Source organism: Pinus tabuliformis, chromosome 7 (assembly GCF_031772625.1).
Source record: "Pinus tabuliformis cultivar Carrire ecotype Pingquan chromosome 7, CPIR1, whole genome shotgun sequence".
In the NCBI taxonomy this organism is placed as follows: domain Eukaryota; kingdom Viridiplantae; phylum Streptophyta; class Pinopsida; order Pinales; family Pinaceae; genus Pinus; species Pinus tabuliformis.
Genome location: NC_142293.1, coordinates 1,105,495,463 through 1,105,508,930, shown reverse-complemented (window position 1 = coordinate 1,105,508,930; position 13,468 = coordinate 1,105,495,463). Strand labels below are relative to the sequence as shown.

Sequence of the window (13,468 nt, the reverse complement as noted above, 5' to 3'; positions counted from 1 at the left end):
TCACCATTCCAAATTCGAAATCCAACTCCCTCTTAATTTTGCAAATGAGAGGGTCTGCACCTGTCAGAAAGAGGTCGTCCTCAGAAGGTTCCAGTATGAGAGGTCTATCATCCACAACCTTCAAGCAAAGGTTTGGATCGGCTTCACTCCTAGTGAATCTCAGCTTCATCAGACAGCTATCAATCCTCTCATATCAAGCCCGAGGTGTTTTGCTTCAAGCCATAGAGGGCTTTCTTCCACCTGCATACATGAGATTCCCGATCATGAATCTCAAACCCCTCGAGTTGTTCCAAACCTATGGACCTGCTACATGAGGGGAATGGTCCCCTTGTAAGATTTTCCTTTGGTACATCTCGAACATGTACCTTCATGCTCTTCTTGAATTCAGGCATCCCAGTCACCATCTGACTCACATCGGGTAGGGCCCCATAATAAGCATACCTTTGGTGCTATAGGAGAGATGTGTCCACTGACATGGTCCCCAATGGACTTCCTGCAACTTGATACAAATTTCCAACCCTGAATAAAAGCATCTTTGAAAATTCCAAAACTCGTACCTTTCCATCGATGAATGTCACCTTGAAGCCTTTGATTTCCATTGCTGAAATGGACACCAGGTTCTTCTTGCGATCAGGTACATAAAGAGATTCTTATAAATGAATCAAGTTACCCTCATTCAATTGAGAGGTAACATTCCCTACACCCTTTCGGGATAGGTGGCATTGACTCCAAATATAATCCCATGATTGTTTCCATCTCTACCAAATTAGAGAGTGCACCCTTCTATCCGATGAAGTGCCTTGAAGCACTACATTCAATAAGCCAGATTCCCAAAGAATCTGGAGGAGAGGACCAATATACGATAATGTTGCTTTATCTGACCAAAGACAACATTTGATTCTTCATACCTGGAGTTCCTTGCTTTCTTTGAAGAGTCAATCGTTTCCTTGATGACCTACATTACCTGTCATTCCTTCGATCATTGAAGATGTCCCTGGAATGATTGTTATCATCATCAAGTGATGTGTCCCTACCATTCAGACACTCCTTTGCATAATGGCCGAACTTATTACAACCAAGGCATCTGCCTTTCCTTCCACCCTTATATCCGGACTTCCCATTAAAGTGATCTTTAGGTAGGCGATTAAAAACTTCCGCTGCATCATTCTAATAATATTCTCTGCTTCGACTTCACCCTTGGTGAATTTGAAGAGGGATGAGGAATCCATTGAGCCTTTGATCTTGTCCATCTGTCTTCGGTGATTGCTCTTTCACTCTTGCTTGGGCTTTGTCTTCACCTCAGCTCTGATACCATGTTAATTTTAGGTATGTTCTATGCTTAGAGCAATTTATTTCAATTTTCACAGTTAGCTCAATATCTTTTCCAGATTAGTAATCACATCAGCATAATAGTAAATTGTAGATAGAACATAAACACGAATCGCCAAAGAAAAGCCAAGACAAGAGGACACAAGATGTGGCGCTAGACAAGGACAAACCCCAATGTGGGGAAACCCTTTGATCAATTCTTCTTATATGTTCTTCAACAGTTCAACAGAGAGAGAGAGAGAAATAGTACATATACAACAGAAGTCAACACCTTGACTTATCTAAATAAGAGCATAGATCATCTCTAAGAAGATGATACATGAGGTAGCTGGACTTTGTTGAAGACATGCTACTTCAACTGATTCTCCTAGGTGACTCCATCACCTTGCTGCATCTATCATTGTGTTGCTCCTCATCATTATGTTGCACCTCACTATGCTGCACCATGCTGCACTCATCATCACTATGCTGCATCTCGTCATGCTTCACTAATCATGATTGTACCCATCACTGTACTGCATCATGTACCATTGCTGTCCCATGTGCCATTACTGCACCATGTTGCCACATTGTTGTCCCATGTGGCATGTTGTACCATGTTGCCATACTGTTGTCCCATGTGCTTGTTGCACCATGCTTGCCACTGTTGTCCCATGTGCTTGCTGCACCATGCTTGCCACTAACGTCCCATGTGCTTGTTCCACCATGCTTGCCATACTGTTGTCCCATGTGCTTGTTGCACCAAGTTGGCCACGGCTGTCCCATGTGCTTGCTGCACCATGCTTGCCATACTACTGTCCCAATGTGCTTGTTGCTCCTATACCCTATTTAGGTGGTGTAGACTATGCAATATGGTAGATTTTACCTTTGGATAATTCATAGATGCAATTCCTAAATTTTGAGCCACAAACATTCACTCAAACCACACTTATATACATAAATCCGCCCCACAAACATCCACTCAAACCACACTTATATGCATAAATCTGCCCTAGAAATCCTAGTGGCTACCCTAGCCGTCTAGGAGAGAGAAAAGGAAATGAATTTCATTTGAGTTTATGGATGATCAACACACTCTAGATCAGCGGATTCTCCTACTAAGGTTCAATGGAGTCTTTGGCGCAAAAATTCAAGGGAAGGAAATTGATGGAGTAAGGGAATAAAACCCTAGCTATTGCCACTTTTAAAACCCTAGTTATTGCTCTTGTGAGGGGAGAAATTAAATATAGGGTCTGCACATGAAGAATTTCCCTATAAGCCTTGGAGAGAACAATTTTACATGCAGTAATGAAGCAAAATTTCAACAATGATGAAGCTTTGGATTGACATTGTTCTGGGAGGTTTCAATGACAAATTTCAACAATGATGAAGCATTGAATTGACATTGTTCTGGAGGTTTCAATAATTTGTATTTTAATTGATGGCATCTCAAGTTGAATAGCAACAGACACACCTGCCTGTACCATTTTATTCAAAGTATAGGCATTGCTGTGATCAGTGACCCTGCTATGTCACAAGAACTTAACTGGAACAATTATAAACCTTATACAGGTCCATGTAACCTGTAACAGTGTCCTCTATCAGCCTGTGTTTCAAAATAGAACCTCTACTTTATCCACTAGAAGACTACACGGGATAACAGCAATATCCTATTTGCAGATAGTTTGTTGAAGAGTGTCAAGCTATATATCTAAATTCTAAACTAGTTGAAGTGATGTGATTTGATTCACTAGTATAAAATGTTTTTTTTGGGGTTAGTAAAACTTACACTGTTTATTTATTAAGATAAAAAATATGGGAGTGGCAGGTAAATATAAAAAATACTACCATATATATTGGGGTGGCAGGTGTGAGAGGAGCTCTCAGCAGTTTCAAAGGAACATTGATTTATGCATATGCATGGAATCTGGAATCGCTTCCAATAACAAGACCAAAGCTTATGGGCTCTCGTAAGGATTGAACTTAGCGTACACCCTTTGCATACAAAAGTTAATTGTAGTGGGGTACTCCAAGAATATCATAAGATATGATTTTGACTCTTGAGCACCGCTCCTCTTGATTTAACACTTGCCTCAATCCTTGACAGGATCAGATAAGTCTTGCATTCCTTTTCTCCTATTGATTTCTACCATGCACCAAGGGTAAACGAAGCCAGAGCCGATTGATATGCAAATAAGGCCATTTATGAAAAAGCAGCTGTTATCATCATCAACACCAAAGTTTATTACCAACCTAATCCCTAGTGTCATTTGCCATTTCATAGGGCATTTAAACATGGGGTACTTGGCCAGTATACATGGTGACGGGTCCCTCACAGTGACACAACAATTCTTGTGTCACGTACCTTCGTCTCACTTCAATTCTCATTGTGAAACTTCCATCTGAATCCTGCAAACTCCCAGTGGGATTAATTTCCATGGAATAATCATTCTCGTAAGTAGACTTGGGTCACGGGCATCAGTGTTGTGTACAAGATAATGGTAAACCATTTATCTTTTGGAAGCAAGAGGCCATCTTCCACTCTCTTCTATCTGCCAATTGGTATGCATTCGCGGAGGTTGGTGATATTGCATACTGTGCTTTGTATTTCAACTTTTCTCTGTGGTTTTTGGCTCACGACCTTAGTTACCCCTCTCTTCGCTAGGTTTGCTTCCCCTCAGGTTTTCTGAGTACTTACTCAAGTCTGGTGGTCTCTTTCTTTCAATCCCTGTTATGGAATACTGAAAACTTCAAGGGCTGCGCAGAATGTTACAAAGGCAGGAAGGGTTGATAGAAGCAAATTCTCGTAGCATACAAACTCTTTCTCCGCAAAATCAGGTCAAGGACGCCTAATTCTCAGCACAATTGGAAGTGGTAATGGGGATTCTCATGCAACAGAGACAAATTTTAAAGGTGGTTGAAGGTGAGTGCTTGGCGTTACGAAACAAATTCGAAAGACTCTCTCACGGGCATCAGACAGGGCTTTGGAATCATATCCTCTCAGCAAATTCCATTACTGGACAGAATATAGACCAATCAGTATATCAGATACCAGATTTAAATTTGAGGGCGCCTAAAACTGAACTTTGAACATGAAGCAGTGTTGGTAATTGACAACTAATTAATGTAAATTTGGGTAAAATTGTATTAGTTATTGACAAGTTAGTTTCATACCGAATCAGCAGTTATGTAACTGAGGAGGCTCATATAAAACTGATGAATGCCCGAACTATTGTAAGGAGAATCATTTATTGATTGAATAGAAATTCCAATCCCTTGCCCCGTGGATGTTTCCTTGACACCCTGTCAAGGTTTTACCATGTAAATCTTGAGTTTTTACTTGTGTGGTTGTATTCAGTTTCTTTTCCTTTCTTGTTTGATAACCTCCTGTAACTACAAATGGTATCAGAGCAAGTTGAGTTGAGTTGGAGGCGAATGCTGGTGAAAGAAAATAAAAGCTACGTGAAACCCTGCGTGATTATCTTTGGAGGCGAACGCTGGTGAAAGGTGAAAACTGTGAGTGTTTGCAGATTATAATTTTTTGAAGGCAACACTCTGCCCGTCGAGGACCGACGAGGAAGGCAACACTCTGCGTGCCCGTTTGTTGGCCTATCCAATCCGTCGAGGAAGGCAACACTGCATGCCCGTTGCTGGCCCTGTCCAGAACTGTCTGCTGGTTTGCGTCGAGGAGAGCCCTGTCCAGAGCCTGCGTGGACCACTGCTAGTGTTATCTGCGTGGACCACTGCTGGTGTTACCTGCGTGGACCAGAACCGGAGGACCGTCGAGGAAGGTCGTTGTTGGCTTGTCTAGAACCGTCGAGGAGCGAGGAGGTTGTTGCTGGCCCAGAGCCGTCGAGGACCTCTGCGTGGATTTTTGGAGCCCTGTCTTGAAAAACGCAAGTGCATTCTGTCTAGAAAAGCATCGAGAGAACGAAAAATGCAGTCTTCGATCAACAGAAAGAATCCAAGTATTTTTTTTTCTTCACCAGAAATATGATTTCTGTTGAGCACTATTGAGCGTTGAGCGCTGGTGAATTTGAAAAAATAGGGTTTAAAGTTTCTGGAAAAATGTTTCCTTTGTTTTTGGGGAAATTTCAAGAATTTTTTAAAGAATCTATGGAGGAAGCTTGAAAAGAAACTCTGGAAATTAATTAAGAGAATTTTTTGGAAATTTCTTAAGAGTTAAAAAAAAAGGAACAGAATCAGATTTTGTGTAGAAAATCAAAATCAGAAAGAAATTTTTTTGTAAACCCTAGCTGGAAGAAGGAAAATCAGAATATTTTAGTTGAAAGACTAAAACCCTAGGAGGAAAGAAATGGCCAAGATGACGAATGCAAAGTTTGAGGTGGAGAAATTCACCGGCCAGAACAACTTTGCTCTCTAGAAACTAAAAGTTAGGGATTTGCTGGTGCAACAAGGGTTGCACAAAGCTTTGGACGGGGTAAATAAGAAACTTGCTAGCATGAGAGATTCGAACTAGGAGGACTTGGATGCCCAAGCTCTCAGTACCATCAGGTTATGCCTGGCGGATGAAGTTCTCTTCAACATTGTTGAAGAGAGTACAGCGTTAGGCTTATGAGGAAAACTTGAAAAACTATATATGACAAAGTCGTTAACCAATAGAATTTATTTGAAAAGACAATTGTACAGTCTTCGGATGAAGGAGGGTTCAAAAGTTGCAGAGCATTTAAATGTTTTTAATACACTTATATGCCAATTATCAGATATGGAAGTTAAAATTCAGAAAGAAGACAAAGCTATAACCTTGTTGTGTTCTCTGCCCGAGTCATGGAACCACTTCATAACTTCAATCAGTTTGAGCACCGCTAATTCTTTGAAATTTGAATCAGTTGTGGGAGCTCTCTTATCTGAAGAAGTACGAAGGAAATCCAGTACTGAAACAGCAACACCAAAAGCCATGATAGCTAGAGGACGGTCAAAGGAAAGAGGAGAAAAAACAGGGGGTCTTCCAGATCTAAATCAAAGGGAAAGAAGTGTAAGGCAAAATGTTGGCACTACAACAAAATTGGACACCTTAAGAAAGACTGTTGGAAACGAAAAGAGTCTGATAACCCGAAGAAGGAAGCAAATCAGGTTGATTCAAGTATGACAGACGAAGTTTTATCTGTTGAAGAATTATGTATGATAGATGAAACTTTACCTGTATGTAATGTCTCTCAGGGTTTTGAAAGTTGGCTGTTAGACTCTGGTGCTTCTCATCACATGTGTCCACACAGAAATTGGTTTACTTCATATGAAGATGTAAATGGTAGTTATGTGTTTATGGGTAATAATGTATCATGTCAAACTATTGGGATGGGAAATATCAGGATTAAAATGTATGATAACACAGTTAGAACATTAATTAGTGTTAAACATGTACCTGAATTGAAGAAAAATTTGATTTCTTTAAGAGTGTTGGATTCGGATGGTTATAAGTTTACAGGTTAGAATGGAGTGTTGAAAGTCTCTAAAAGCGCCCTAGTTGTTATGAAAGCAAAAAAGGTCAGAAATATTTACAGACTCAAAGGAAGTACTCAGGTCAGTGAAGCAACGATTGTCTCAGAAAAAGAAGAAGAAGGTACTCGCCCATGGCATCAGCGATTGGGTCACATGAGCGAGAAAGGTCTTCAGATACTAATGAAACGTAAATCTCTTCTTGATCTGAAATCTTTGAAGTTGGATTTCTGTAAACATTGTGTGTATGGAAAATAGTGTAAACAGAGATTTAAAACTCAGTGTTCCACGGGGACGCGTCCCCCAGGGTCGGGTGCACGCACCCCTCGCACCCCACGCACCCGGGACGGGGAGTCTCTTGGGGGTGCGTTTCCCCACGCACCCTTTTTGGGGAGTCTTGGGGAGACGCAAGGGGGTGCGTTTCCCCAGTGTGGGAGTCTAGACTCCCCAAAAAGGGTGCTTCTGGGCGTCCCCCTTCAGTATGGGAGTCTAGACTCCCCAAAAAGGGTGCGCCTGGGCGTCCCCCTTTAAATTTGTCTAATAAGACTTAAAAATTCAAAATTCAAAATCAAAAATTCAAAACTCAAAACCATTAAATTTTATTTTTTTTAAACTAAATAACTAAAACTTAAAAGTCTAAAAAAAAATTAAAATTAAAACTAAATAACTAAAACTTAAAAGCCTAAACCTTAAAGTTAAAAGCTCATTTCATTTCAACCCAAAGTCATTTCCATTTCACTCTTAACTATTTTTGAGTTTGAACTTTGAAACTTTGAGTTATATAGATTTAGTGTTCAAACTTTGAAAATATACTAGTATGTTTTGCTTTCAATTTAGATTCTAGAATGATGGATGATGAATTTAGTTTTTAAATCAATGTAGATTGTAGAATGATGAACCATTGAATGATGAATGATATCGATCAATGTATTTGAATATTTTATTATTGATTTTTATTTTTGTTTTTCGAATCTCATGGTATGTATGAATAATAATTAATTCAATAATGAGACCTGTCACTTGAGTATGTCATATGAATGATGTATGTATCAAAATGAATGATGAGGATGGATCAATGATTCAAATTTCAGTTGTCTATTTAATATTTTTATGCTTTCATTATTGAACAGTGAACAATGAATATGAACTTGAATTATATATATATATATATATATATATATATATATATATATATATACATATACATATACACCTCGACGACTCCCCGCACCCCCGAAATTTCCCTAAAATTTGAGGGTACTCCCACACGTCCCCCCTGTGCGTCTCCCCGCACCCGCGTCTCCCCGCACCGGAGTCTTGGTGGAACATTGTTAAAACTGGAAATCATAATAGTAAAGATATTTTAGACTATATTCATTCTGATCTGTGGGGACCATCTCCTGTTGTATCATATGGAGGTGCTCTATATTTTTTAACGTTTATTGATGATTTCTCCCATAAAGTTTGGGTCTTTATGCTAAAAAAGAAAGCTGATGTATTCAATATCTTTAAACAATTTAAAGCAATGGTAGAGAAAAGAACAGGCAAATCAATTAAATGTTTAAGAACTGACAATGGTGGTGAATTTACTTCAATAGAATTTGAACAATACTGTAAGGATGAAGGAATTGTTAGACACAAAATTGTTGTTTATACTCCTCAGCAAAATGGTGTTGCTGAACGTATGAATCGGACTCTTATGGAAAGAGCCAAAAGCATGATTAGCAATGCTAACTTGCAAAAGGAGTTGTGGGCAGAAGCAGTATCCATTGCTTGTTATTTAGTTAACAGATCACCTTCAATAGCAATTAATTGTAAAATTCCTGAAGAAGTTTGGTCAGGTCAGTCTTGTGATTATTCACATTTAAGGATATTTGGTTGTGATGCTTATGCTCTTATTCCTAAAAATCAGTGTTCAAAATTAGATCCAAAATCGAAATGTTATGTCTTTGTTGGGTATGACTATGCGGTGAAAGGATACAGGTTGTGGGATCCTACATCGCGGAAGATAGTCATTAGTAGAGATGTAACATTTGATGAATCTTCTTTTTTTAAATCAAATGTTGAAAGAATTGAACAGGAACAGGTATCGCCAAATCAACAAATTCAGTTGGAGGCTAGACCTTTCGATGACAGTCCAAAGGAAGAAGAGACTTCTGGAGAAAAAGGTATTGAAGATACAAAGGAAGCTGTTGAAGTTTCTGAACCAATTCAGCAACCAGTCACTCTAAGAAAGTCTACAAGGGAAAGAAAAACTCCCAAAAGGTACGAAGATTCTGCTTCATCTTTTGCTTTGATTACTGAAGATGGGGAACCTTCTTGTTATCAGGAAGCAGTAGATGATACGAATAGCGAAAAATAGAAAACGGCTATGGAAGAAGAAATGGATTCCTTAGCCAGGAACAATACCTAGGATCTTGTAGAACTTCCTGAAGGGAGAAGTGTTGTTGGATCCAAATGGGTATTCAAACTGAAACGAAAAGTTGATGGAAGTATCGAAAGATATAAGGCGAGACTGGTAGCAAAAGGTATTCTCAGGTTGAAGGTATCGACTTTCATGAGATTTTTTCACCAGTTGTAAAACTTGTTTCTATTCGCACTGTGTTGGCACTAACTGCATTACTTAACCTTGAGTTAGAACAGTTAGATGTTAAAACAGCTTTTCTACATGGTGATTTGAATGAAGAGTTATATATGGAACGACCAGAGGGTTTTGTACAAGGTCGCAGCAGAAGATTAGTTTGCAAGCTCAAAAAATCATTGTATGGTTGAGGCAGTCTCCCAGACAATGGTACAAGAAGTTTGACTCCTTCATGGTGAACTAGAACTTTATTAGAAGTGAGTATGATCATTGTGTATACTTCAAAAGTTTCAATGGCATAATCACTATCTTAGCTTTGTATGTTGACGATATGCTTATTGCAAGCAAAAGCATGGAAGAGATCAACAAGTTAAAGGCTCAACTCTCTAGGACGTTTGATATGAAGGATCTTGGAGCAGCAAAACATGTCTTGGGCATGAAGATACACAAAGACAGGAAAAATGGTAAGCTTTGGTTATCACAACAGAAGTATGTGGAAAAAGTACTTGAAAAGTTCTGTATGAACAATGTGAAACCTGTTAATGTTCCATTAGCTTCCCATTTTAAGCCTTCTTCGGTTTTGAGTCCTAGAACTGATGAAGAAAAGCAGAGTATGTCTCATGTACCATATGCAAATGTTGTAGGCAACTTAATGTATGCGATGGTATCTACAAGACCTGACATTTCACATGCAGTTGGAGTTGTCAACAGGTTCATGGCAAATCCAGGTGAAGAACATTGGCAAGCAGTGAAATGGGTAATTCGATATCTAAGAGGCACAAGTGACCATTGCATCATCTTTAATGGTAGTGAAGGATCAATCTGCGGATATATAGATGTTGATTATGCAAGTGATTTGGACAAAAGAAGATCTACTACAGGTTATGTCTTTACTCTTGCAGGTGGAGCAATTAGTTGGATGTCAAAGCTTCGAGAAACAGTTGCGTTGTCCACTACCGAAGCAAAATATATAGCTGCTTCAAATGCCAGTAAAGAAGCAATCTGGTTAAAGGGTCTACTTGATGAGATTGGAAGAACGCAGGAGAAAGTGAATGTACTTTGTGACAGTCAGAGTGCTATTCACTTGGCTACAAATCCTGTTTATCACAGCAAAACCAAGCACATTGATGTAAGGTATCATTTTCTGAGACATGTGATTGATGGCGGAAAAGTAGCTCTTCAAAAGGTCCATACACGGGAGAATTGTGCAGACATATTCACAAAGCCAGTTACAATAGAGAAGCTGTGATGGTGTTTAGCTTCTTTTGGCTTGTAGAAGAGATAATGAATGGGCATGGGCAAGGGATTAGAAAAATTGTTGTCAAGGTGGAGTTTGTTGGTAATTGACAAGTAATTAATGTAAATTTGGATAAAATTGTATTAGTTATTGACAAGTTAGTTTCATACCGAATCAGCAGTTATGTAACTGAGGAGGCTCATATAAAGCTGATGAATGTCCGAACTATTGTAAAGAGAATCATTTATTGATTGAATAGAAATTCCAATCCCTTGCCCAGTGGATGTTTCCTTGACAACCTATCAGGGTTTTACCACGTAAATCTTGAGTTTTTACTTGTGTGGTTGTATTCAATTTCTTTTCCTTTCTTGTTTGATAGCCCCCTGTAACTACAAGCAGCTGAAACAGTCTGCATCAAGCTCGACCCCTGGTTAACTCTGATGTTTTTTAAGATATACAGACTCAGGTTTTTTTGGACTTCCGTATTTAAAACTGTTTGTACTGACCAGTCTTCTCTGTTTTAAAAGGCCGTAGACCGTAGTTTACTTGTTATACATTTTAGAGTTTTTGGGCATATTAAATTTGCCCAGAATTTGGTAAGGAATTTGAATTATGAAAGATCGATTTGAAAAAAAATGTTTCGCATAATTCCTGCCAACAACTCCAAAACATCCAATAGTTAGACAACGCCAACGCCAACGCCTTTGCCGAATTCTCCTTCGAACTTCTCTCTGCTGTACATTTGCCGCATGCATTTGTGACAGGTTTTCGGTTAATATAAATATCCTCCAAGTTATTGTTAAAAATAGTAACAATACAAGCATATATCGTCATCATCTGCCTTTAGTATTAGCAATAGCAAGATATCTGCCTTTAGTATTAGCAATACCAAGATGTTAAGAAGAAACAGTGCGAAATAAATGAAGAGGAGAAAGTCGGAGGTGGTCCGCACCCGCAGTTGCATAGGAGGATACCTTTCACAATATCCTCAAACAAGGTCGGAGAACGAAAAAGCCTACCAAAACCTTTAGCCTTAGCTTCCGGATGCAGCGCATGGAACTCACTAATTGCCGACTCCTCCATTTCCGATAACCTCAACATGCGACTCACTTGAGCCTGCCCAAAACACAGCACACCATAGTGACCACTGTTTTGCAAATGCCAAATAGCAAACATATTTGAATTTCACCAGACCCAAATATGTCCGCAGAATGAATAATTCATTATTAATTACCAGTAAGTATTGTTCATCTTCATTAGTAAGAGTTTCCAGTCCAAGTAACCTAATCCTGATCAGAAGATTAAGAGAAGAGTTCAATTTGTCCTGTGAAATACACGCCATGACTGATCTCTCATCTGGTAATCTCAAGGGTCTCTGAAGAGTGCAAGTGGAAGGAATCCAGAGGTTGGGTGCCATCATGAAGAAGCCGTAACTGCAAACAGCTTTCTCTAAGTCAAATGTATCTTTCACAGGCAGAGTAAACCTGCATTCAGAGCACCCTCCTTCACTACCGTTATCAGTAGCCATTCGTCCAGCTCGCGCCCTCTCTATTTGTCACAGCCCCGCCCTTAGGGTGACTCCCCGGGTTAAAAAATAGGTTATGGAAGCTAACGAGTGCAGACGGAACTTTAAAAATAAAATATAGTTTTGTTTTTAACAGGAAATGTATGAACGTGGGTGTAAAACCACGGAAATGTAAGAACAGGGATGTAAAAACCACGAAGAAAACATGTACAAAAGGAAGAGTAGAGGAACAATGTGTGAACATGGATGTAAAAACCACGATGAAAACATGTAGAAAAAGAGTGGAGGGACCCTGATGAAACTACTCACGTTTGAAGATGCAATCGTAAAATTATTTTTATTTTTGTATGTGGAGGAAAAGTATAAACGTGAGAGGAAAAAAATAGCTACATCCAGATGGCAAACATAATTATTAAAAGGGTGAAAGACTATGGAAAAAATGAATGTATTTTTGACTTTGCAAGAGTCTTCTTGAAAGACAAGTTGTTATGGCAAGGACAAGTATGCCAAGCATGGATGGTGGGTAAGTTTAACGGAGAGAGAGCCAGGCTCATAAAAGTCAGTATGCCTAGCTTGCGTGATAAATATATTATTCTAAGCAAGAAGCATCTCTTGAGGGGTTCTCGTTTTTTCCTAGAAAAAGATTTAGCTGTAAAACAACAGGAGGAAATAAGAGAGGAAATTTTAAAGGTTAGGGCAGCAAGAGATGAAGGAAAGAGAGCATGGATTTATAAAGGCAAAGCTGTGATAGCGCAATTTGGACCTCCTTCCAAAACAAAGCAGCAAGTTGGTAATAAAGAAGAGGCAACAAACTCTTCAACGGGAAATCAGAAAGCAAGGTCAATATGGGAAAACAGGGACAAAGACTCAAATGTGAGTCTTGCATGTCAAAATAAATAGCAATCAAGCCATACCCAGGTTTCCTTGAGATTAGTTTGTTGGAACTGCAAAGGTTACCCATGGAGACGAGGACCTGGGTTAGGGCCTATTGCGGAAAATAGAGACATAATTTGCCTCATAGAAACACATGAGTATGAAGGGTGCAAGACACCTTTGTTTGAAGGATACTGGAAGATGGCAGTGTGGAACAAGGCAGCAGGGAATGGCAAAGGACACGGGGGTATCATGGTTTTAGTCATGGAGAAAGAAGGTCGTCTCATTCAGTTAGAAAAAGAAGACCCAAATAAGCAATTCATTTGGTTTAAAATATCAGAAAATGGAAACCACATCAGAATTGCACATGTTATTTTGCGCCACAGGTCTCAAAAATCTACAAAGGTAGAGGGCTTGACCACAAAGATCCATTTGCAGCTTCAAAGCGGATATTGCAACATATTCTCAGCTAGGTGAAGTCCTTATA

General features: G+C 39.2%; 1 protein-coding gene across 11 annotated transcripts in view; it reads right to left on the bottom strand.

Moving 5' to 3' along the window:
* LOC149251414 (uncharacterized) overlaps positions 1 to 12,298 on the bottom strand; it is a 181,388-nt gene extending 169,090 nt beyond the window's left edge. For 3 of the 11 annotated variants that reach the window (XM_089459413.1, XM_089459415.1, XM_089459417.1), the window contains exons 1-2: positions 11,818 to 12,296; positions 11,558 to 11,699 (exon numbers count right to left, since the gene is read on the bottom strand). In XM_089459413.1, the coding sequence (XP_089315539.1) occupies positions 11,558 to 11,699; positions 11,818 to 12,111 (436 nt within the window). In that variant the 5' untranslated portion in view covers positions 12,112 to 12,296. Of the gene's footprint in view, positions 1 to 11,535; positions 11,700 to 11,817 lie in introns of all 11 variants that reach the window. The other 8 variants (XR_016266882.1, XR_016266883.1, XM_089459421.1 and 5 more) reach the window with 6 other exon arrangements.
* Positions 12,299 to 13,468: the final 1,170 nt, after the last annotated feature.